Source organism: Vulpes lagopus, chromosome X (assembly GCF_018345385.1).
Source record: "Vulpes lagopus strain Blue_001 chromosome X, ASM1834538v1, whole genome shotgun sequence".
Classification (NCBI taxonomy): domain Eukaryota; kingdom Metazoa; phylum Chordata; class Mammalia; order Carnivora; family Canidae; genus Vulpes; species Vulpes lagopus.
Genome location: NC_054848.1, coordinates 81,790,310 through 81,816,575, shown reverse-complemented (window position 1 = coordinate 81,816,575; position 26,266 = coordinate 81,790,310). Strand labels below are relative to the sequence as shown.

Here is a 26,266-nt window from a genome sequence, read left to right as displayed (position 1 = left end):
AGAGAAGATACCATCCATATCTTTGAGATAATTAGAACATTTCATCTAACTAGGATATTGATATGTGAAGCAGAAAAAAAACTGGCTTTCTTAGAGGTACAATGTCCTAATGATAGAGAAATGGGATATAAAATGTTCTTTTAAAATTATATAGAAAGAAAAAGGTAAAAAACTGCATGGTATGTTCTGTAACTACTTCATGAATACTTAATCATTAGAGTCCAAGAAAACAAGCTTGCTCCTACAGTATGTCAACCATAAAAAAGAAATCTCACTTTTAATATAAATTGATCTAATACAAGTGGATGTATGGTATTGTTATACATACCTGTATGACTGGTATCGGGTGCACATTTACTAATAGCAACATCAGAGGAAAAAATCAGAATTATTTAATCAAACATCCACAAAACCTTTGGCCCTGTGCCAAATATAAGCAGTAAGCACCAAAAAGATGTTTTTAAAAGTAACTATTTTCAACAACACAATTGTAGTTTTATAGGGGACAGGGAGGGGATTCTATAAACACTATTGAGTAGCAAAACCCTATTGAGATGCTCTGCATCAAAAAAAAGCAATTATAAAAAAAGCGATTCTAAGTTATCTCTAATTTTTCAGAGGAAAAATTACAAGTGTAGTTGAAATTCATGGTTTTCCAGCAGATTTGCTATTATAATTATGTTGTGCTTAGAGTAATATGAAAGTTAGTTTTCATGCCTTGAGTACACATTTTCTAGAGGATAAAAGGACAATGTAATCTGAGGTATGCTGAGTGTATAGAGAAACCCAACAGCTAAATTAAAAGTGAACCCAGATAATCCATAACATAGTAGCTGCATGTATAAAAAATTGGTAAGTCACTCAACCACAGAAGGCCTAAGCCATGATCTCACATTAAAATGTTTTTTTTTTAAGATTTTATTTATTTATTCATGAGACACACACACACACAGAGAGACAGAGACAGAAACACAGGCAGAGGGAGAAGCAGGCTCCATGCAGGGAGCCCGATGTGGGACTAGACCCCAGGATTCCAGGATCATGCCCTGGGCCGAAGGCAGGTGCCAAACTGCTGAGCCACCCAGGGATCCCCACATTAAAATGTTTTTAAAATCAACCATTATGATCACTCAAATATAACTTTTAAATCATTTGTCCCAAACTTCACTCTTTGGAGGTTAAGTGAAATGAAGGATGATGGGCTTCAGGCTGGAGAATATTTTAACAAGGCCATTTTCCTTTACATCTGCCTCATCCCCAGAAAGATAGTGAGTGGAACTACCCAGAGATCCTTTGGCGTTTTACTGTACATTCCTAAAACTGAGTGGAACTTTTTGCTCTGTCATGTCACAGGTGCATCCTCCTTCCACTGTCCTTTAAATCAGTACACTCAATCTCCTTTCAAAACAGAATTCTTTTCTTTTCAATAGGTAATGGGCATATTCTCAATTTGTTTAGGTGCCTTAACAAGTTTAAAAAAAAAAAAAAGTAAACAACAAATACCCAGAAGTTTCAAAGGAAGAAAGAAGGAAAGCTGCAGAAAACCTGAACCTGAGGCCATCAGTCTTTACCTGCTTCTTTGTTGTTACCTGATCATTTGCCATTAAGGATGTCAAAAGGGGGACACAGTGTCTACACAGGTTTTAGTGTCAAGAGGTGGGCTCCTGTGGCTTGATGAAGGGGCAAAAGGGAAGCACTTCACGGGCGCGCCCCACTTTGATGTAAGCTGGATTTCGAAAAAGACAAAATAGTAAACTACAGGCCAGCTTTAAAGAGTGCGTGGGTTGGGTAGAGCTAGTGTAAAGGTTAGCCGGCAGGCAAGGGAAATCATACGAGGGCGGAGGCTGGGAAGGAAAAGTTTCAAACACCCTCCGGAGCTTAGCGATTTACCAGCGTGGGGTCCCCCACCCAGGCCCTGCTCTGGCCCCCAGAGCAGGAAGTTGCTGGAAAGCAAGCAGCCCTATTTTTAAACATACACCTCTCCCTTGGGCTGGAGAAGGCTTGAGTTACCAGAGTTGTAAATAATGTTTCTTCCTAAGCAAGTGAGGGCAGATTGGAATTCTCTAGCCAAGGCCGAGGAGAGAGGAAAGTAAAGGGACAAAAAAAAAAAAAAAAAAAAAATTAAATTTAAATCTAAAAAAAATTTTAAGAAGTAATTTCTGCCCTGAGAGTGAGGTGACTGGTGGGGGGCGGGGGAGCGGGAGGGAGGTGGGAAGAAGGAAGGACTTACCGCAGCCTCTGCGGGCTGCCCCCAAAGACTCAGGGCCAGTAAGAACCAGCCGGCAGCCAGGCTGACTCCACGCAGTTTCATTCTTCTCCGGCTCCCGCAGCTCCTTCAGCACCCGCACGAGATCTCTGGCTAGCTCTGACCAACTGACATAATCTTGAGTTTGTGGGGAGAGAGCTAGAGGCAGAGAGGAGCAGCGAGGGTGTCCCAATTGTGCCCGTCGGCTTAGGTGAGGAGAAAGCGTTTTAAGAGTGGAGGGGGTGGGGAATAAAAAAGGAGACGCTCTCCTTCCCTCCCCCCTCCCCTCCCCAAAGCCAGTCTCTCGGGAGCACTTTTCCCTTCTGTCTGAACTTGCAAACTTTTTCCTCACTCCAAATCGCACAGCTCAACTCTCCGCCCTCTCTCCTCCCGCACCGCCCCCTCCCTACCAGCACTTTTGAGGATCACTCCGCCACTGCTTCAGACTGCACCAGCAACCTGCGAGGGAGTGACGCTCAGTTATTTGGGGGAGGGAAATTTCCAGATCAGTTGCCTGAGCACTCCGACTCCAATCGGGAAGCTTTTCTATTCGTTCACTTTCACCTTCCATTGGCATACTCTTCCCTGCCCAGTCCCACTCTCATTGGTGAGAGCACCAAAGCCAATTACAAATAAACCTGAGCTGGGACTATTTTTTTAGCGGATGGGTCTTAGAAGAACTGAGAGTTTTTATTGTTAATGGTTAGAAACAAATTTTGGTCGCCACTTCCTGGGCTGCTGGTGTGCTTTCCACCCACCTGGTTGCAGGACAGTTTCTACATACGGTAGAATGTGTGAATATGTTAGAACTGTAGAAATATATTTATGTAATTAAATATATTCTTGCAACCGAAGAATTAAGAAAATGAACCTAATTGTGTGTATATGAAAACTTGATGCGTGTTATAAACGTCTAAAATTGAGAAACATTCAGTAGATACTGCAATTATTATGTGGTTGCATGTTATTGTAATACAGTCACATCTTTTTATTTAACTACATTGCTAAATGCTATAATTTTTACTTTTTATATTGAACTAATGTAAAAGATACTGACTCTCTTTGCAGTTGCGTTTCAGAAGGATTTAAGTAACTTTCGCGCAGTTTTCTTTAAAACTGACACACACACCGAATTGGAAACATATATATAGAGTTAAGAGCAGTTGAATTGATGTTTCCGAAATAAAGTAGACTTGAGCATTACTTTGGTAATCCTGATTCAAAGATCTGTTAAAGTACTAACAGGCCAGAAAATACTTTGTGTGGACTCCTTGGAGGGTCTGCCAGGAATTTGCTCAAGATTTCTTCACAACATTTCTCTTATTTCAGACTCGAATCTGCCACTTGAGAGGCTTTCAAGGCTTTGGACCTATTCATGGGGGCCTACTTAGACATAGATTCTACTCAATTTTGGGTAGATTTAAAACTCCAGAAGCCACCACCAGCAGCAGCACCCCCAAGAGCTGAATATACATACAATCAATTGGAATAAGTGTTGTATGCATTTGGGCTAGCATGCATGGGCACTTTGGGGCCCATCTGCAGGAGTCCTATGCCCTAAATCTATTTATGTGTAATAGTTAACAGTGGTTCATGGAAGCTGCATAGTTGCTTAGAACTTAGTGTATAGGTCTCTATGGGCCTGCGCTTGAAGCTATGGAGATGCGTGGGAACGTTACGTGCAGAGGTGCCTGAAAGTGAGAAAGACGCCTGGCAGCTCAAGGTAGGGGGGATGATTGACGGCAGACGGCCCCGCCCCTTTCCCCTCCATTCCTTCCTCTCCTGGTGTAGGGAACTATCTTTTGAGTGCGGCAAGTTGTAGCGGGCACCGCTGTTTTCCTTTGGGGCACTTCTATCTAGAAGCTGAGTTAGTTTCTTCCAAAATGAGCCACTTCGCCCCCCTGGCCCGTCCTCCTGAATAAGGAAGCAACCGCCAAGCATCAGCGGAGCCCTGATGAGCCTGGGCTGTGAAGCCGCTTAGCTGTCTCCCGGGACCCAGCTCCGGAGGAGCCGCAAGCATGCACCCTGGGTGAGCTGCTGCTGCGCTGAGTTCCCCTCCCTCTTTCCTACTTTGAGCTATTTTGCCTACCGGGACTATACTTGTACTTAGGTCTTTGCAGAGAAAGTGGGGGCGGGGCAGGCAGCAAAAAGGGGTCGGGGACTATGGACATAGGAGGACCCCGGAACCTAGAGAGCCCATGTTACTCACCCTTCCTCCTGTTTCAGGTTGTGGCTGCTCCTGGTTACATTGTGCCTGACTGAGGAACTGGCAGGAGCCGTGAGTCTCTTTTCCGATCCCTCTCCCCCCTCCTCCTTTAAACCCCCACTTCACTCCAGCTCCTGTGTTTGTGTTAGGGGGTTGCGGAAGGTTGCACTGTGAAACAGAGCTCCCATCACTCTCCTTTATAGTGAGAGTTAATGGGGTTCTTAGAGAGGGATAGCACAGTGTCACGCTTATGCCTTGGTGACTCAGGCATCTTCTGCCACAAAACTTCCTAATGCGTGGGGAAAATAAAAGTAGAAGACACAAGAAGCAGGCACACATATTTGAGCTTCTTCCCAGATGACTTAAGATAACTGACATATGATGCCTTTCTCAGCATCTATCTCCAAGGCAGAAGAAATGTGAGTTTGCCTGGTCTACATGAACATGAATTGGCACACAAGTTTGAGAGTGGGAGGAGAGCACAAGGAGTGGGACTTGAAAGTGCCAGGAAAGATATGGAAGTTAAACTTAAGTATTTGTTTGGGAGTCCTTTGATAGTACCAGATGACAACATCTAGACTCTAACTACCTGAACAGAATAATACCACATGATGATGTTCAATTTCTATCTGCTGTTACCTCTCACGGGTTTTCTGTGTCATCAGAAAGTTAAAAGGTAGGGATCCCTGGGTGGTGCAGCGGTTTGGCGCCTGCCTTTGGCCCAGGGCGCAATCCTGAAGACCCGGGATCGAATCCCACGGCGGGCTCCCGGTGCATGGAGCCTGCTTCTCCCTCTGCCTATGTCTCTGCCTCTCTCTCTCTCTCTTTCTGTGTGTGTGACTATCATAAATAAATAAAAATTAAAAGAAAAAGAAAGTTAAAAGGTAATGTTTAGAATAGAAAAAAATATTTGAAAGTTAATATTTCATAGGCTGCTTAGATATCATCCATCAAATCAGCTAGGGACTGCAGGCAAAGGAATTTCTGTAGACATTTGGTCAAGAAAAGTTTAATGGACCCCAGAGAGTAAAGACATCTCCAGTGTAATTACGAGGATACTTTACCAAAGGTGGGATGACCCGAATAATCAGAGATAGTGCAGTTTTCCAGTCTCACTAGCTACTTATGCTGGCAGAAATAAAGTTAACCGCTGAATTCATACATGAAGTTGTTTGACTATCGAGTCCTATTTCACTGCTTTATTTAATAAACTGTTAATAGCCAGGGTCATGCTCCCTATAGATGACAGATTAATATATATTCCAAATATTTACCTTGTGGGTTTGACAATTTAAAATGATTGGCTGTATTTCAAATACTTAAATATTTTAAATACTATTTATAGAGCCATACTTAATTCAACCCAATAAAATCAGCTAATATGTTTATTGGGGGAGGGGGGCGGATTACTTTGTCCTGGCAGATATCTTTAAGAACATGTCAGAATGAAGTGAAATGATTTATCTTGTGAAAAGAAAATGATGCCAGAATACTTGACTTTTAACATATTGTGACACCCTCTACCAGCCCCCCAACTCAGGACATCAGCTCTTATGTAAGTAAATTCTAGACTTTGTCAACAGGATTACTGATCTAGGGTTCTGTGTACTTCTCTGATTCCCCCAATACACGAGTTTAGTTATGTGTTACCTGGAGGCTTAATACTGCATTTATTGGAAATGCCAGGTTTTGATTAGTTAACAATTTGTCTGGGAATCTTGCCACTTGTAAAAATGTTATGCTTGGGCAGCATACCCTCCAGCAAAACCTTTATTTTCAGACTCTAGATGATTGTATTCAGTGTACTTTTGGGGAAAAGCATTAACAAATCATTCTAGATGGCTAGAGACTTCCCAAACACTGCATCTTTTCACTTGATATCCTTAAAAGTCACTGGAGGATTGTGCTTTAATTCTTAGAAGTATTGAAGTGTGTCTCCAAAATCAAGCACTGCTTTGGTCTGTGGATTTCAGATTCTGTCTCATTGTTTTACGATTTCACCTTCTATGTCAGTGTGAGTGACCCTGGTAAGACTAAAATAAACCTTGAACTACACTGACAATATTTTTTACCTTATTTACATCCAGAGCTGCTTCATTCACTGTTACTTCTGAATATTTGGCAGTGTAAAGCTTTTTTTTTTTTTTTCATTTTGGGGAAAATGGCAAAAAAGAGGAGTACCGCAGAATAAGATCTCAAAAGGTGACTATTTTTTAAGAATTTTATTTTTGTTTATCCATGAAAGACAGAGAAAGAGAGAGAGAGAGAGAGAGAGAGAGAGAGAGGCAGAGACACAGGCAGAGGGAGAAGCAGGTTCCATGCGGGGAGCCCAACATGGGACTCCATCCTGGGCCTCCAGGATCAGGCCCTGGGCTGAAAGGCGGGGCTAAACCGCTGAGCCACCTGGGATGCCCCAAAAGGTGACTTTTTTGAAGGGAAGTTTTTTGTTCCCGTTTACTCTTTGTAGTGGATTCTCATATATATTGGATGGTTCTCATCTCCTCTCAGTTCCAGTTTATCCTCTGGTTTGTAATGTTTTTCACCTTTCAAATGGTTTTAGTTCTTTTAATTCTCTGTACCTTGTTTAACTAATATTAATGAAAAATAACTTACAAATAGATTTACAAGGAGCTAGGTTGTGCTTCTCTATAAGAAAGTTTGTTTGCGGGTAGCCCGGGTGGCTCAGCAGTTTAGCGCCACCTTCAGCCCAGGTCGTGATCCTGGAGACCCGGGATCCAGTCCCACATCGGGCTCCCTGCATGGAGCCTGCTTCTCCCTCTGCCTGTGTCTCTGTGTCTTTCATGAATAAATAAATAAAATCTTTAAAAAAGGAAAGTTTGTTTGCTGTGAGAGTTTGGATGCCAATAATAGAATATTGGTGAGCATTTGAGATGGGGTCTTTAGGTGCTTTTGATTGTTCTTTGTCAGAGTTTATAAAGCAGTGCTATTCAAAGGGATGGGAAGCTAAATGTCAAAATCTGGGATTAAAGAATGAGTTTCCATTAAATTTCTTTTAAAAGAGTGATGATCTTCTTTGAGGTAAACTACTTGCACAATTTATCTGAATGAGATAGAACCTAGGATTTCAGAATATCCATAATCGTTTTTGGTTATTAAGTGCCTGAGACACAGCACACAAAGATTTATTTAAACATAGTCTCTAACTCTCTAGGATGTTACTTTCTCAGACAATGATGGTCATTATGTTCCTTAAAAGATAAGATACCTAATGATAAATTACTATCTGTATGTGTCTGCATTGTGTTAAAGTAAAAACTAGAAAGATTTGTATATCACCATGGGCCAACATGTCTAGCAGTTAAAATATGTGACCAAAGTAGTCAGGGTCCTTATTTTTTCTTCCCACTTTGCCCCTAATCTACTTTCATGAAACTTCTAATACAACCAAGCATCATTAAAGCCAAAGCCCAGCAAGAGTTATTTGGGTGGAGAAGAGGCAAAAGGGAGAAAATATATGTCTGGTTATCCCGTTCTGTAAAGAGCATACATAAAATGCCTTAGCCGTATTCATATCAAAGTCTGATTGAAATACAAACTTCTTTCCTTAAAGTTGTAATTTGCTCAAGTTGGTCCTTTCCACTGTGATATGCAGTCCTAATTACAGCCATCGAAGTATGAATAGAGTGTTCGAGTTTATCAGAGATGGAAAAAGTTTCTTCCTACTCTAAGGATCAAGAGGAGTATTTGCCTTGTTTAGGGCTGTGTCTCTAATAATTCTTTCTTTTTTTAAAAAAACAACTTTATTGAGATACAATTTAAATACCATAAATTCACCCATTTTATGTATACAAGTCTATGATTTTTAATAAATTTACCAAGTTGTGCAACTGTCACCATATCCAGCTTTAGAACATTTTCATCACCCCAGTAAGATCCTTCATATCCAGTCACAGTTAATCCTCATTCCCACCCCTAACCCCAAACAAACATGAATCTACTTTTATACCTCTATAGATCTGTCTTTTCTGGGCATTACATATAAATAGAATAGGATTATATAATATGTGATCTTTTGTGTTTGGCATCTTTTACTTAGTATAATGTTTTTGAAGTTCATTCATGTTGTAGCATGCATCAGTATTTTACTCTATTGGTATTGGCTTTTAATATTGGTATTCCATTATATATATACCCCATTTTTTGTACATTTACCAGTTAATGGACATTGGGTTCTTTCCACTTTTTGGCTATTATGAATAATGCTATTTTGAACATTAACATGCAGATCTTTGTGTGGACATACAATTTATTTTTCTTGAGGAGATATATACAAATGGAATTGCTAGGTCATATGAAAAATTTATATTTATGTTTATTTAAATCTTTTGCCCATTTTAAGATTGGCTTGTCTCCTTCTTATTGAGTTGTAAGAGTTCTTTGTACATACTGTATACAAGTCCTTTGCCATACATTACAACTTGCAAATATTTTCTCCCAAGCTGTAGCTGATGCCTGGTCTTTTCATCTTCTTAATATGAAATTTTAAAGTAGTCTTCTGCTTTGCATGTTAGCAAATGTCCTATATCAGTTAGCTATGAATAATCACAATATATAACATATGTGTGTGTATACAGACTATATTATCTTGGGATGACTAAGAATACTGATCCATATGTATGAGTATATCATCAAATGAATCTTCAAATGACTACATAAGTGGATAACACTTAGATGATAATGTAGCTACATTATTGACAGGTCAAATACAAACATATTTTGAAACAGGAGAGGAGAGGAAGTAGATATTATTTAATATGCTACTAAAGAAGGAGATATATAATTCCATATCACAAATTTGTTTTATTATATGTTTTGATGATTATATTTCAATATAATTCATTTCCACTGTAATCCTATGTATTCTATTGGATACATTAAAAAATATTATTCTGAAAAGGAATCCATAGGCTTCACTAGACTGCCAAAGTAATCTGTGACATTAAAAAAAAAAAACCCTATAGTGTTGGATATTATTTTATTTTTTATTTTTATTTTTTTTAAGATTTTATTTATTTATTCATAGAGTTGCAAAGAGAGAGAGGCGGAGACACAGGCAGAGGGAGAAGCAGGCTCCATGCAGAGAGCCTGACATGGGACCCCATCCAGGGTCTCCAGGATCATGCCCTGGGCTGCAGGCGGCGCTAAACCACTGCACCACCAGGGCTGCCCAGTGTTGGATTTTAGAATAAACAAGTTGTCACTTTCTAAGGCTTGTTCAGGGATGAGGGCATTTGTATTGACTATGAATACCAATAGTCTGTTAGATTTTAGGTACATTATGGAGTCTCCAGCAAATATTCCCTTAGGTACTATAATCTTATAATCAAGCCAGATCACAGGAGCTAAGTATGCTATTTCCCTAATGACTTCATTAATATAAGAATGAAACAATTCAACATCATCTTGTAAGTCCTTGCCAGAGTAATTAGGCAAAAAAAGAAATAAAGGCATCCAAAATGGAAAGGAAGAAGTAAAACTGTCACTATTTGTAGATGACATGATGATATATGTAGACCCTAAAGACTCAGTCAAAAAACTGTTAGAACTAATGAATTCAGTAAAGTTGCAGGATACAAAATTAATACACAAAAGTATGTTGCATTCCTTTACACTATTAATGAACTATCAGAAAGAGAAATTAAGAAAACAATCCCATTTACAAATACATCAAACAGAGTCAAATACCATGGAATAAGTTTAACCAAGGTGAAAGACCTGTCCATTGAAAACAAGACGTTAGGGATCCCTGGGTGACTCAGGGGTTTAGTGCCTGCCTTCACGCCCAGGGTGTGATCCTGGAGTCCTGGAATGGGATCCCACATAGCGCTCCCTGCATGGAGCCTGCTTCTCCCTCTGCCTGTGTCTCTGCCTCTCTGCCTCTCTGTGTCTCTCATGAATAAATGAATAAAATCTTAAAAAAAGAAAACAAGACATAAAGAAATTGAATAAGACACAAATAAATGGAAACATATTCAGTGCTCATGGATTGAAAATAATTATTATTGTTAGAATTTCCATACTATTCAAACAATATGCAGATTCCATGCAATCTCTATCAATATTCAGTGGTATTTTTCACAGAAATAGTACAAACAATTCTAAAATTTGTATAGAACCACAAATGACCTCAAATAGTCAAAGCAATCTCAAGAAAGAAAAACAAAGCTGGTGGCATCACATGCCCTGATTTCAAATTATATTATAGAACTCTAGTAATTAAAACAGTATGGTATTGTCATAAAAAACACATAGATCAATGGAGAGCCCAGAAATAAACTCACACATATATGGCCAATTAATCTCTGACAGAGGAGGCAAGAATATACAATGGGGAAAGACAGTCTCTTCAATAAATGGTATTAGAAAAATTGGACAGCCACATGCAAAAGAATGGAACTAGATCAATATCTTAGACCATTGGGATCCCTGGGTGGCGCAGTGGTTTGGCGCTTGCCTTTGGCCCAGGGCGCGATCCTGGAGACCCGGGATCGAATCCCACATCAGGCTCCCGGTGCATGGAGCCTGCTTCTCCCTCTGCCTGTGTCTCTGCCCCTCTCTCTCTCTCTCTCTCTGTGACTATCATAAATAAATAAAAATTATAAAAAAAATCTTAGACCATTCACAAAGATTAGTTCAAAATGAATTAAACACTTAAATAAAAGACTTGAAACCATTAAACTCCTAGAAGAAAACACAGGCAGTAAGTTCCTTGGCATAACTCTTAGAGATGATTGTTTGAATCTGACATTAAAAATAAACAAGTGGGACTACATCAAACAAAAAAAGCTTCTGCACAACAAAAGAAACCATCGATGAAATGAAGATGTACCTTACTGAATGGGAGAAAATAATTTCAAGTCATACATAAATACTAATATCCAAAAAAATACAAAGAACTCATACAACTCAATAGCAAAAAAAAAAAAAAAACAAAAACAAAAAACAAAAAGCAAAAAACAAGCAATCCTATTTAAAAACTGGACAGAGGATCCAAATAGACATTTTTCAAAAGAAGACAGATGGCCAACAAGCACATACAAAGGTGCCCAGTATCATTAAACATCAGAGAAATGCAAATTCAAACCACAAAGAAATATCACTGCACACCTGTTAGAATAGCTAGTATCTAATAAAAGACAAGAGATAACAAATGCTGACAAAGGTGTGGAGAAAAGAAAATCCATGTACAACATTAGTAGGAATGTAAATTGGTGTGACTACTATGGAAAGCAGTATGGAAGTTCCTCAAAAAATTAAAAATAGAACCACCATGTGATCCAGGAATTCTACTTCTGGGTATTTACCTGAAGGAAATGAAAACACAAATTTGAAAAAACATATATACCCTCATAGTCACTGCAGCATTATTTACCATGGCCAAGACGTGCAAACTACTTAATTATCCATTGATTCTGAGTGGATAAAGAATTTGTAGTGTGTATATATATCTACAATGGAATATCATTCAGCCAAAAAGAATGAAATTTTGCCATTTGCAACAACATGGATGGAACTCAAGGACATTATGTTAAATGAAATAAGTCAGACAGAGAGAGACAGATATAATATGATCTATCTTATTATATGTGGAACCTAAAAAAAGGAAAACCAAGCTCATAAATACAGAGATCAGATCAGTGATTGCAAGAGGCATGGAGTAGGGGGTGGGAGGAATGGATGAACTGGGTTTTTTTTAGTTTAAATAAATTGAATAAAAATTTTTAAAAGAATGAAGCAAATAGATTGACACCAATTATCAATACGTGTTGGTTTTCACTTGCCTCGATTATGGAGATATTTCCATAATTTCACCCACCATGCTTGGAGTACAGACTTGTCCTATCCTCTATAGATGACAGGACATGCACATGTAGAAAGAATGTATTAGGAAAGGGCCATACTGTATTAAACTATTCGGTCCTTTTAAGCTGACTAAGTGTCCCAGTGAGGTAGATCATAGGGCTCTTACTTGTTTTAAGATCTAATTAAGGGAAGCCCAGGTGGCTCAGCCCTTTAGCACCGCCTTCAGCCCAGGGTGTGATCCTGGGGATCCGGGATTGAGCCCCATGTTGGGCTCCCTGCATGGAGCCTGCTTCTTGCTCTGCCTGTGACTCTCTCTCTCTCTCTCATGAATAAATAAATAAAATCTTTAAAAGAGAAATAAATAAAATATAATATAATTAAATGTACATAAAAGGAAAAGCGTGCTCAAAGGAAAATAGTGATGGGAAAATTAGCTAAGAGCAATTATCCACTCTTACCATCCATATTTAATTCATCTCTCTCCTTGACTTCTTTTCTGCTCTACAAACAATAGTAAAGTCTCCTCCATTATAAAAACAATAATAAAAAAACCATAGCTTTTTTCTCCATAACTCTAACCGCCTCCATCCTATTACCATCAAATTCCTGCTCATTGTGTACTCTTCTTCAACAACCATTTACCCTTAGGGGTAAAGCCTATTACAGTCTAGACTGAGACTACTCTCCAAAATTGCCCTCCTTCAAGTTACTAATGGCTTCCTAACTACCAAGCAGAATGGATTCCTTTCATTTTATCTGACTTACCATTGGGGTTATCCCCCCATTTTATTGAGAAATAACTGACCTATATCATTGTATAACTTTAAGACATACAGCATGATGGCTTGATTTATATATGTTGCAAAATGATTACCACAATACATTTAGCATCTTCTCATATAGATACAATTGAAAAAAATTAAAAAGGTAAAAAAGAAAAATTTCTCCTGATGATAACTCTTAGGATTTATTCTATTAACACCTTTCCTATATACCATTCAGCAGTGTTAGCTGGAGTCATCATGTTGTACATTACATCCATAGTACTGATTCACCTTATAAGTGAAATTTAGTGCCTTTGAAACACCTTCCTCCGATTCTCCCTCCTCCCATCCTCCACCTCTGGTAACCACAATTCTGATCCCTCTACTACAGTGTTTTGCATTTTCCAATCATTCTGAAACTACCTTTCCTTCTTTGACTTTCAAGACATTGTGTCTCATTGTTGCTCCTAATACTTCTCTGAAATTTTTATTTCATTCATCCAACATTTATTTATTGAGCAAACACTGTATTCTAAATAGTATGCCAGACTCTGTTGACACAGTGGTGAACAAGGCAAGTATGATCTTTGATGTCATGGAGCTTATAAACTTCATTACTCCCTGGTCCTAAAATGGTGCTTTATTTCTTAGCATTTTATACTTTGCCTTCTTCTTGCCTCAACAGTTTTTAACTATGACTCCTATACATTTATGTATAGTACAATTTATATTTCCAGCCCAGACATGTCTTTTGAATTCCAAACCTATATTTCCAATTACCTAGTCAGCGGGGATCTCAATTAGTTGATACATACAATGATACATACAAAGCATTTAAAACAATGCCTGCGGGTGCCTGGGTGGCTCTGCTGGTTAAGCATGGACTCTTGATTTTGGCTTGGGTCATGATCTCAGGGTAATGGATGGAGCCCCATGTCCGGCACTGTGCTGCTGATGGAGCCTACTTAGGATTCTCTCTTTCCCTCTCCTTCTGCCCCTCCCCTAGCACTCGCTCACTCTATAGGTCTTTCTCTCTCTCTCAAGTTAATTTACTTAAAAATATATATAAAACAATACCTGGAGCACTCAATCAATGCCAGCTATTATTATTTTGTATTGCCCCAAATACAATGTATCTAAAAATGAAATTGATTTCTAATCCTTTCCATGACACTCCAACTTCCTGCTCTCATTTTTTAATCTTTGTTAAATATCACCATCTACCAAGTTTCAAGCAAGAAACTATAAAATCAGCCACTAATTCTCACTATTTCCATCCTTCTCACCAAGCTCCATTAGTTTTACCAAAAGTCTGTGGAATCTAGATTGGTTCCAAACCTCATAATCATATATCAATAGCCTCTTAACTAGTTTGTCTACCTCCTGACTCCATTCTAATCTCTACTCTGCCACCAGAGTTATTTTACTAGCAGTAAATCCAATTATATTATCTCCTGATTTCAAACCTTAGTTGGTTTCTTGTTTCTTCCAGTATGAAAGTACATACTCCTTAGCTTGGCACATTTGAGGGCTTTAATTATCTTGCCCCAACTACCTTTCCAGCCTCATGTCCATGTGTTTTTTCCTGTCAACCTTCCTTCTCAAGCTCATAGTGTACAGTACACTTCATTCAGATTGGACATCTCTCCATTTCCAAACTACCTTATGTTCTTTCCTATCTCTTTGCATTTGCTTATGTGTCCTCCATATCTGGAATGTCTCTCTCCAGTATTTACACTCCTCTACCTAGTGAATTCCTACTCAATCTTTAATACCCGGATAAAATGTTATTTCTTCAGGAAACCATCCCAGACCTCTTCAGAAAGAATTCATTCTTCCTTAACCTGTGATTCCAAGTTTCTTTGGGCCTCTTTGGTAGCACCTGCCATGTCCATGTAGTCATGAACATTTTGTGCTTATATGTTTGTGTTGCCCTCTTCAGCCTTGTACATACAATGTCCAGGATATGGCCATGCACATAGTAGATGATCAACAGACGACTTCCGAACGAATAAGCAGATTTATTCCTAGTGGCCTGCAACAACTGCCTTTTTCTTGTCTATCTTAACAATTACTAATATCAATTCTAATAACAACTGCTTTGATGGCAAAATAACAAAATTCTTCCATGGTATAATGTTTGAGAGAATGGACTCCAGAATCAGACTTTTGCTTGAATGCTGCCTCTGCTCTCTGACACTTCCTAGCTGTGTGACTTAAGGCAACTCATTTTACCTTTAATTTTTAATTTTTTATTGGAGTTCAATTTCCCAACATATAGCATATCACCCAGTGCTCATTCTGCCAAGTGCCTCCTTCAGTGCCCATCACCCAGTCACCCCAACACCCCACCCACCTCCCTTTCCACTACCCCTTGTTCATTTCCCAGAGTTAGGGGTCTCTCATGTTTTGTCACGCTCACTTATATTTTCACTCATTTTCTCTCCTTTATTCCCTTTCACTAAGTTTTATATTCCCCAAATGAATGAGACCTTATAATGTTTGTCCTTCTCCAACTGACTTTTTTCACTCAGCATAATACCCTCCAGTTCCATCCACGTCGAAGCAAATGGTGGGTATTTGTCGTTTCTAATGGCTGAGTAATATTCCATTGTATACAAGACCACATCTTCTTTATCCATTCATCTTTTGATGGACACTGAGGCTCTTTCCACAGTTTGACTATTGTGGACATTGCTGCTATAAACATTGGGGTGCAGGTGTTCCGGCATTTCACTGCATCTGTATCTTTGGGGTAAAGTCCCAGCAGTGCAATTGCTGGGTTGTAGGGCAGGTCTATTTTTAACTCTTTGAGGAACCTCCACACAATTTTCCAGAGTGGCTGCACCAGTTCACATTCCCACCAACAGTGCAAGAGGGTTCCCCTTTCTCCACATCTTCTCCAACATTTGTTGTTTCCTGCCTTGTTAATTTTCACCATTCTCACTGCTGTGAGGTGGTATCTCATTGTGGTTTTGATTTGTATTTCCCTGATGGCAAGTGATGCAGAGCATTTTCTCATGTGCTTATTGGCCATGTCTATGTCTTCCTCTGTGAGAATTCTGTTCATGTCTTTTGCCCATTTCATGATTGGATTGTTTGTTTCTTGGGTGTTGAGTTTAATAAGTTCTTTATAGATCTTGAATACTAGCCCTTTATCTGATAGTTCATTTGCAAATATCTTCTCCCATTCTGTAGGTTGTCTTTTAGTTTTATTGACTGTTTCTTTTGCTGTGCAAAAGCTTCTTATCTTGATGAAGACCCAATAGTTCATTTTTGCTTTTGTTTCCCTTGCCTTCATGGATTTATCATGCAAGAAGTTACTGTGGCCGAGTTCAAAAAGTGTGTTGCCTGTGTTCTCCTCTAGGATTTTGATGGAATCTTGTCTCACATTTAGATCTTTCATCCATTTTGAGTTTATCTCTGTGTATGGTGTAAGAGAATGGTCTAGTTTCATTCTTCTGCATATGGCTGTCCAATTTTCCCAGCACCATTTATTGAAGAGGCTGTCCTTTTTCCAGTGGATAGTCTCTCCTCCTTTGTCAAATACTAGTTGACCATAAAGTTGAGGGTCCACTTCTGAATTCTCTATTCTGTTCCATTGATCTATGTGTCTGTTTTTGTGCCAGTACCACACTGTCTTGATGACCACAGCTTTGTAGTACAACCTGAAATCCGGCATTGTGATGCCCCCAGCTCTGGTTTTCTTTCTCAATATTCCCCTGGCTATTCAGGGTCTTTTCCAATTCCACACAAATCTTAAGATGATTTGTTCCAACTCTCTGAAGAAAGCCCATGGTATTTTGATAGGGATTGTATTAAATGTGTAAATTGCCCTGGGTAACATTGACATTTTCACAATATTAATTCTTCCAATCCATGAGCATGGAATATTTTTCCATTTCTTTGTGTCTTCCTCAATTTCTTTCAGAAGTGTTCTGTAGTTTTTAGGGTTCATTTTACCTTTTGGAGACTGTTTTCTCATCAGTAAAAATAGGATAATAATACCTTCTTCTAGAGAGTATTGTGCAATTAGAAGAAATAGCATATGTGAGATTACCATTCACAACGTAGGTGTGAAATTCCTACTCTGTCACCCCTACAGGTATTCTTTATTTCTTTTATTGCTGAGGGAAAATTTAAAAAAAATTCCCTAATTTTTTCAACTGATATATGACAAAATGAGAAAAAGGGAGATGTCAAAGAAGACTCTCTCATCCATAGAATGTACGTCTGGGAAGATCGCTGTTTCTCAGTTGTCCTCTTCATCTCTTTTTCTCTCTTCTACCTCTTTAGTAATGACATATGATTTCTAGTGCTTTAAGTTTCCAAAGTATTTTCTCAATTATATTATTAGCTGCTCAAAGCGACCCTGCAAAATATATAGGGCAAATATTCTCAGCCTAGAGAGGCAAACTGATTCATCCAAGATCACAAATCCAGTCAATGGCAGAATTGGGGTTAAAACCCACTATAGTGTGCTCTCTCTCAAATTCAGGCATTTTATCATCACTTATCTGGACTCCTACAACAGACCTGATTGTTCTTCTTGTTTCAGTCTTCCACTGCCTCTTATCTTTCGTGCCTGATAGCCATCCTCTCTGCAAGCAAGGGACCTATTCTAAAACACAAATATGATAGTGCCACTACACCGTTTGTGAAAGCTCCCTGTACCCATCATCATCTGGCCCTGCTCACCCATCCCACTCCATCTGCTGTTACTGTTCTCGTACTGATGTTTAGATTACAGTTATGCTTTTGGTGTTGGCTCAACATGCCATGAATAATCACTCTTCCTGCTTTTTCTTCTGTTTGAAACACCCTTATTTTCTCATCTTGTTTTCCTCCTGTCTTTGCAGATGGACATATTATTATTTCCTTAAGGCCCACTTTAGGGAATATTTTCTGAAGTGTCTCCTTTCTATTCTTCTGTGTCTCCCTCTGTTTTTCCTTTACTCCTTCCTTCAGAAAAATCTTTAGTGCCTACTAGGTGCCAAACACTGTGGTCATCCCTGTTGTTTGAAGAACCATGGCATGTACTAAACCAGTGTGGGTGGAATATGGGGAAGGGGAAGTAGAGGGAGGCTGGCAGAGCATGGTGTCAGATGACACTGGAGGAATAGGAAAGAGCTAGACTTACCCTGTACTCTGATTTACTCCCTCACTCCCCAGAGCATTTACCTAATGCCTGTGGTAAGGTATATTTCTCTAAATGGGGGATGATAGGCATTATAGTTATTGCTGCCACCTACTCGGTATCCAGCACTGGCAAACTTTTTATGCATGGAGGGCTCACTTCTGTGGCACACATCTGCTCATTCCAGGTTCATAAAATTTAGGAAGGCCACAAGGTATGTGTCTTTTCTCAAGCTCTTTTTGGGTTCCATGTTTACGTCTGGAGGTCTATTTCCTGATTTTTTTCCTTTATGGATTATAGTGCAGTTAAAAAATTTTTAAAAAGGGACACCTGTGTGGCTCAGCGGTTGAGTGTCTGCCTTTGGCTCAGGGCATGATCCTGGGGTCCAGGGATCGAGTCCCACATCAGGCTCCCTATGGGGAGCCTGCTTTTGCCTCTGCCTATGTCTCTCTGCCTCTTTCTGTGTCTTTTATGAATAAATAAAGTCTTTAAAAAAATTTTTTAAAACCTTCAAACCTGGAGCCAAATGTTTCTAGGTTCAAATGTAGACTACAACACCAACTATGGCCTTAGGACAAATCACTAAATATATTATTAGCTGAAAAATTATTACTATTGTTATTCTTCTCTAATCACTCACTGTGACTGCCTGTGTACGAAAAATGAGTGGTGAGCCCATTTGGGGGACATCTGAGAGCACACTGCTTAATTATTTGTTGAATTTGTTTTTCAAGCTTCCTAGGGGAGAAGAGTTAGAATTGTTATACTTGTGCCATTTTCCTTAAAGCTACCTCTACCTCTGCTGCCCTACCTTTGTGACCCTCTGTGGAGAACAGGGTCTCAACTGAAGATTATGTCTGAAGGGAGCTACCTAGGCATCCTTGAAGTCCCAGTTCCCCTTTGTCTAGCAACAGTAGGCCAGTATCTTTCAACCTGATTCACTCGTACCGAGGGGGAGTTGGTGCTCATCAATGGAAATTTCCCTGGCCATAAAGCTCTATGAGATCAGGCTTTCCCAGAAATGTCTGGGACTGCTGGCCAAGAGGCTGAAATGGTCCTTTGGGAGACAGATTTTCTGTTGAGGAGGGAATGAAAGTTAAGTAGTATTTCTCTTGCTCTCTAAAGCTTTGAGTGACTACTTTTCCTGACCCAGGGAGAAGAGGGTTGGCAGAGAAAAATCTAAAATGCCTAGAATCTCTAAATTCTGTTTGTGAATGTAGCAGATCCCTTAAAGATGAGAATTAACTTTAGACTTATAAGATTTATGTGACCCTGCCTTGGAGAAAAGATTAAGTTGCATAAATACGTACCAGCATCTAGCATGCAAGTAGATATCCAGAGCATGCTCATATATAATAATGTTCATGTTGATGTTGATAATGATGAAGAAAAATAATTACTAGAGCATTTTTCAAGATTTACAGCAGTTGACCCTTTTCTCCCCAAACAAAAATTCATTTGACTCCCAATATAAAATCCCAAACAAAATAGCAGTTTTTCCAGTAAGTCAAAGGTTGGTTTTTATTTTTTAAATGTTTATTTATTTGTAAAGCCAGTAAAAAGGAAGAAACTGAGGGATCCCTGGGTGGCGCAGCGGTTTGGCGCCTGCCTTTGGCCCAGGGCACGATCCTGGAGACCTGGGATCGAATCCCACATCGGGCTCCTGGTGCATGGAGCCTGCTCTCCCTCTGCCTATGTCTCTGCCTCTCTCTCTCTCTCTCTGTGACTATCATAAATAAATAAAAATTTTTAAAAAAGGAAGAAACTGAGAAAAAAACATAAAAATCTGAAATTAAGAGCTATTAGTAGTCTTAGTCTCCAGTTTCTGTTTTTTTTTGGGGGGGTGCTATATAGAATGGAGAAAATACTGATGCATCCAAATAAATAGTGGACATTGTAGCATGAGGAATTTTTTGTTTAACGCTTAGTCTGCTGTCAGGATACACCCCAGTTAAACAGATGTAGCAAGAAAATCTGTGTTTCCTCGTCAACAGACACTGCTTTCTCTTTTTTCTCTCTCACACATGCGTATAAGTACACATTGTTAACTTGGCAACATGCATTAACACAATCGGTGGTGATTTCCGATGAGTTAATGTTTGCTATGCAACCCATTTGAATGCTGCATGCTGTGTTTTATTATAGTTTTTAAATAGTTTAAAATATATTTTTCAAATGAAATTAAAATCAAATGTTGCAGAACTATTAAAACACCCCCCATGATTTTATTATTTTTTATTTTTAAGAAGATTTTATTAATTTATTTGACAGAGAGAGAGCTCAAGCAGAGGGAGCAGCAGACAAAGGGAGAGGGAGAATTCCACTCCCCACCAAGCAGGAAGCCCAGTGTAGTAGCTCCATCCCAGGACTCCAAGATCATGACCCAAGCCGAAGGCAGACACTTAGCCAGCTGAGCCACCTAGGCGCCTCACCTTCATGATTTAAAAACACCGAATTACATAATAATTGGGCATTAAAGTTCATAGGACAGAATGAGGTGAAAGATGAAAGAGGTCCATACAGGTTGTAGTTGGAGAAGGCTTCACAGAAGTAGGATTTGTGCCAGGCCTTAAGGGACTACCAGAAAATGAGTGTTAAGGGTGGATACTGTTTGTTCTCCATATTCCAGGACATCCCTGATTGCGAATTTTCTTCTCTAAGTCTTTATAAATATGTTTGTCGGAAAAAATGATTCATCTTTGATTTAAAAAGGTAGCCTTGTTGAATCATCAGGTAGACAAGCTGATCAGAGCATGAGCAAGAAGACAGAGGCGGTAACAGGGTGCAGCATCTTTCAGGCAATTAGGAAAAGGCCCTTTTGTTAAGCAGTCACAGCTCCCTGCCATGTCTCACTGCTTGCTGAGGGGTGAGCAGTCTAGATTCCAATTCCCACTTGTGCCCTCAATCAAGCTTCCTTTTGCAGTGGACCCTATGAGCAATCATACACTGTGGCCCTAGCAGGAATGAATATGTTTAAGTGGGGGACAGTGAGAAGAGCTGCCTGGCTACAAAGTACTGTTCTGAATGCTATAATCAGTGGATCTTTTGCTCGTTCTTATGTCAGACAATTTGCCTGTACATATAATTCCCTATGTCCTATACATCAAACATAAACATACATAATAAGAATCTTCTTTATTTACATTGTTTATTATAAAGACAAATACTAGCTCTAAATGGTGGTTGGGTTTTGTTTTGTTTTTTTTTTTTGTTTTGTTTTGTTTTGTTTTTTGTCTTTAGTTTTCTTCCTCTCTATACTGTGCTCCTAAATCACCACTTTTAACCTTCCTTTGCTTATTAAAAAGTTGTAACATTACCTAGATGCCTACTCAATTAAAAAATTCTGCTTCTCCCCCTTCTCCCCCCACCTAATTTCTCCCTACTAGACTACCAGAATTGAAGGCACGTGGTCAAGTTGGAAAAAATCCATAGCTTTTTCTGGTTTGATGCCCAGCATCTGTTTGGAAGCCTTCAGCTTGAGCTCTCCAGTCTTGAAGCCATGAGAGAAGCTTGAGGCTGAGAGAGATTGCTGCTTCTTTGACCACTGACTCCATTTATATTCTCCAAGTCAGAGTTTAAGTCAGTGGGGAAAGAAAGTTTTGACATAAAGCATTATTCTGTAGAGCCAAACTGAAAACAGTTCCTTTCTCTGTTTTGAAGGATCACTCCATGCATTTTTATGTGGACATTTCTCTGTAGGTTTGGTTATGCCCTCCTGTATACCTGTGAGAATATGTCTTTATTTGAAAGTTTTTTTGTTTTTCTTTTTAGGGTTAAGCATCATTTACTGTTTTTTTTTTAATTTTGAAACAATCTCAGTATTACAGAAAAGTTTCAAGTATGGTGCAAGAAAAAAAATTTTTTTAACATTTTGAAAGTAATTTGCCAGTGCAATGCCACATCACTCCCTAATACTTCAGTGTACATTTCCTACAAAGATATTCTTCTATATAATCATTTTTTCCATTTAAAAAATGAGGCACCTGGGTGGCTCAGTGGTTGTGCGTCTGCCTTTGGCTCAGGTTGTGCTGCCGGATACCTGGGATAAAGTCCCACATTAGGCTCCCCACAGAGAAGCCTGATTCTCCCCCTGCCTATGTCTCTGCCTCTCTCTGTGTGTCTCTCATGAATAAATAAATAAAATCTTTTAAAAAATAAAAAGTGAATAACAAGACAAAATGTTTTATGTAAAATATTACATAAAATGATCAAATGAACATGCATAATAATGTAATGGATGAGGCAACTGGCTGGCTCTGTTGGTTAGGCGTCTGCTTTAGGTTCAGGTCATAATCTCAGGGTTCTGGAATCGAGCCCCATCTGGGGTGGGGGGGTGTCCCTGCTCAGCAGGGAGTCTGCTTCTCCCTCTCCTTCTGCTGCCTCCCTGTTCATGCTTTCCCTCTCAAGTAAATACATGAAATATTTTTAAAAATAATGTAATGGACATAACATAATAAATTAAGTGAGCATCTCCAAGCTTAAGAAATAATATATTACTGGGGCACCTGGTTGGCTCAGTTGGTGGAGCATGCAACAATTGATCTTGGAGTTGTGAGTTCAGGACCCACGTTGGGTGTGGAGATTACTTAAAAATAAAATCTTAAAAGAAAAAAGAAATAACATTACCAATGCAGTTGAAACCACCTGTGAATCACTCCCATAGGTTCACCTCCACCATCTTAAATTTTAATATATATCATTCATTCCTAACCTGGAGTTTCTATGTGGGTTTCAGGCTGATGTATGAGTGCCCTAAAACTGTATGTAAAATTGGGTATATATATATGTGCATTTTTCTGGTGGAAAGATCCATAGCTTTGATGAGATTTACATGGATATAGGTAAAGTGTGTGCAAAGTACCAAATTTCATGAAAAAATAGTTTACAGTTAGTGCACATCCTTTTCCACCACTCATTTATTATTTCACTCTCTGTATTGTGGCTTTCTTCCCAACCAACTCACTGAAATGAATTTATTTAAAGTCACTTCTTAATCACCAAAATTGAACTGCTACTCTTGAGTCCTCTATGTAACTACCAGTAGCCTCTTAACTCTTGACCCATTTGTCCTTCTAGACTCTCTCCTTCTGCACTTTCTCTTTTTTTTTTAAGTTTTTTTTTAAAGATTTTATTTATCCATTCATAGAGACACAGAGAGAGAGAGGCAGAGACACAGGCGAGGGAGAAACAGGCTCCATGCAGGGAGCCCAACGTGGGACTAGATCCCAGGTCTCCAGGATCACACCCCGGGCTGCAGGCGGCGCTAAACCACTGCGCCACCAGGGCTGCCCTCCTGCACTTTCTTAACATTCTTCTGTCTCCTCATTTGAAAAATATCATGCCTACCTCATATGGTTGTGAGGATTTGCTATAATGTTCATAAAGCACCTGGTTGTATGGGCTTCAGTGGATTGTAGCTATTACTGGAAGTTCATTCTCATAGTGCTGTGGTGCAGCTCATCATCCCAGTCCCCCATTTAAAATGTTGCTAATGGACAGAGGTCATGCCAAGAAGACAGCTTCTAATTACCCCCAGTTTCTGCAGTGCTATTTGCTAGCCTCCTCGTAGCCCTATACCTATTATTAATAGTTCTGGGTAGGGTAGGATCAGTGATCCTTAGAATCTTCAGGAGAAAATAATTTATTATTTTTATTGGAATTCAATTTGCTAACATTTAGCATAACACCCAGTGCTCATCCTGCCAAGTGTCCCCATCAGTGCCCATCACCCAGTCACCCCAACCCCCCGCCCACTACCCCTTGTTCATTTCCCAGAGTTAGGTGTCTCTCATGTTTTGTCCCCCTCACTCAAGGATAAAATAATTTAGATGGAGATGAGTTAGCCTTACATTAATATAGGGACACACTTTTAATTTCATCCCCCAAATTTTGTAATATTCCTCTCAGCCTGGTCACCTTTGAGGGCCTTGTTCATTCAGCTTTTTGCCTACTCTGCTACTAAATTGATGGACTAGTGAAGGTGCCAACTCTATTATGGAGGACACCTGCTGGCTTCAAACTGGCCTAGAGCCTGTTATTCTGAACAGGCCATTGAAGAGCCGTATGATTTTTAGTCACTATTTACTTGGAACAGAATGAGAGGAAGGATTTATATCAAGTTACCAGTCCCTTGAATCTGCCCTGTCCTTAGTTGTCCTCTTTATTTTTCACGTACTATTAGCTGACAGTAACAGTGACATACTTCTGTTTAGATCCATAATAGAACCTTCCAATATTTCAGGATGCAAGTCTCTCAGGAAGCACCAAGGCCCTTAACTGAGGTTCATCTGCCAAGCAAAAAGCCGTAAAGCTATTTTTCCCCTCTGTTGGGTAGGGTGTTTGACCTCATAACTGCCATCCCTTCAGTCAGGATAGGATGGGTTATGTTGCTATAGCAAACGACTCCCAACATCACAGTGGCTTAAAATAACAAAGGTTTATTTTTTTTTGTTTGTTTACACTGCGTGTCCATGATGGGTCACATAGGGGATATTATGTAGCCCTCAACCTCAGACCCAGATGGAGCAGCCACCATCTGTAACACTGCTGATTGTTGTGGCAGAAGGAAAGAGAGCTCTGAGGGTCTCATCATGCACCACCAATTAAATCTTATTTCTGCAGCTGACACATGTCACTTTTTTCATTTATCATTGGTCAGCTTTGATCAGAGATCAGTTGAAGGCCAGAAAGTACAATCCTACCACATCCCCTGAAGGTGGAGAACTGGAAATATTCAGATCAGAATGTGCCCTGTGGCCCTATCCGTTTTCCTGGGATCATGTTGCTCAATCGCTTCCTTTCTATTGCACTCATTCCTGTTTTCTCGCTTTTGCAGAAATCAAGCTACTTATTATGAGTTGGATAATTACTGTCCTAAGTGTAGGCAGTGTTGTTTAATGTAAGGTGTTTTAATGCCCCCACCCTTGATTTGAATCCTTTCTGCCTCTTTGGTGTCCCTGTAGCTGTGTGTTGCAGTGATATACACAGGTGTTAATCTAGAATAGTTTTGTTTCAATGAAATGCTCTCTTTTGGACTCTTCTTCACCTCCTGCTGTTTACTGTTAGAATAACAGAATAGCTATAAGTCTGTGATTTCTGACCATAAGGATGGGGTTAAATGACTTGCCCAAGGGTAGGTAGGTAGTTGGTATTAGAGGAGCCTGAACTAGAACTCAGGTTTTCTGACTCAGAGTCTGTTTTCTTTTTATTACACCTATTACTCCTATTATAAAGAAAGTTGTAAAACTGATGGCTGTGTAATTTACTCCCAGAGATGACTAGTAACAACAGAATTTGGTCTTTAATCTTGAACAGAAGGAATTTTCCACTTAACTGTCTCCTTTTGAATATTTTGATGAATTCTATGTCATAAAATCAGATTCCTGGGATTCCTCTGCCAGTACATTTGTATTCTTTCTTGAAGCAAACAAACAACTAGCCGTAAATGAATCAATGACATGATCCTGATTATCTGTGAAACTCAAAAAAATCAGGAATTTCACCACCCCTGCTGCATTTCAATCTAAAATAAGGCATTGCATACATTGTGTTATTGCAGGTTTGTTTCTTACTAGTGTTTAGGATGTGAGACAATGTGCAAAAATTAAAAACTACAAATAGCATCAAAACCATAGTGACAGGGGTGCCTGGATGGCTCAGCGTTTGAGGGCTTACCTTCCACCCAGGGCATCATCCTGGAGTCCCGGGATTGAGTCCCACATTGGGCTCCCTGCATGGAGCCTACTTCTCTCTCTGCCTGTGTCCCTGACTCTCTCTCTGTGTGTGTCTCTCATGAATAAATAAATAAAACCTTTAATAAAAAAATGTAGTGACAGCACTAATGTGTATGCTGTGTCAGCCCGCCTCAATTTGGAGGTCCTTTTTGTGTGAACTGCTGTGGACTTTTCTCATGTATAGTTTGCCATAAAGCTCTACAATGATACTTCTTGTCTTTTTTAAAATTTTATTTATTTATTCATGAGAGATACACAGAGAGGCAGAAACATAGGCAGAGAGAGAAGCAGGCTCCCTGCAGGGAGCCTGATATGACACTTCATCCCAGGACCCAGGGATCACAACCTGAACCAAAG

General features: G+C 39.4%; 2 protein-coding genes across 4 annotated transcripts in view; one reads left to right on the top strand and one right to left on the bottom strand.

The window, feature by feature from the left end:
* Positions 1–2,625, bottom strand: part of COL4A5 (collagen type IV alpha 5 chain) — a 273,463-nt gene extending 270,838 nt beyond the window's left edge. For all 3 annotated transcript variants that reach the window (XM_041740856.1, XM_041740857.1, XM_041740858.1), the window contains exon 1: positions 2,231–2,625. In XM_041740856.1, the coding sequence (XP_041596790.1) occupies positions 2,231–2,311 (81 nt within the window). In that variant the 5' untranslated portion in view covers positions 2,312–2,625. The remainder of the gene's footprint in view (positions 1–2,230) is intronic.
* A 369-nt stretch (positions 2,626–2,994) lies between these two features.
* The window catches only part of COL4A6 (collagen type IV alpha 6 chain), a 285,223-nt gene continuing 261,951 nt past the window's right edge, over positions 2,995–26,266 (top strand). The window contains exons 1-2 of the mRNA XM_041742044.1: positions 2,995–4,274; positions 4,472–4,523. Coding sequence (XP_041597978.1) covers positions 4,264–4,274; positions 4,472–4,523 — 63 coding nt within the window. The 5' untranslated portion in view covers positions 2,995–4,263. The remainder of the gene's footprint in view (positions 4,275–4,471; positions 4,524–26,266) is intronic.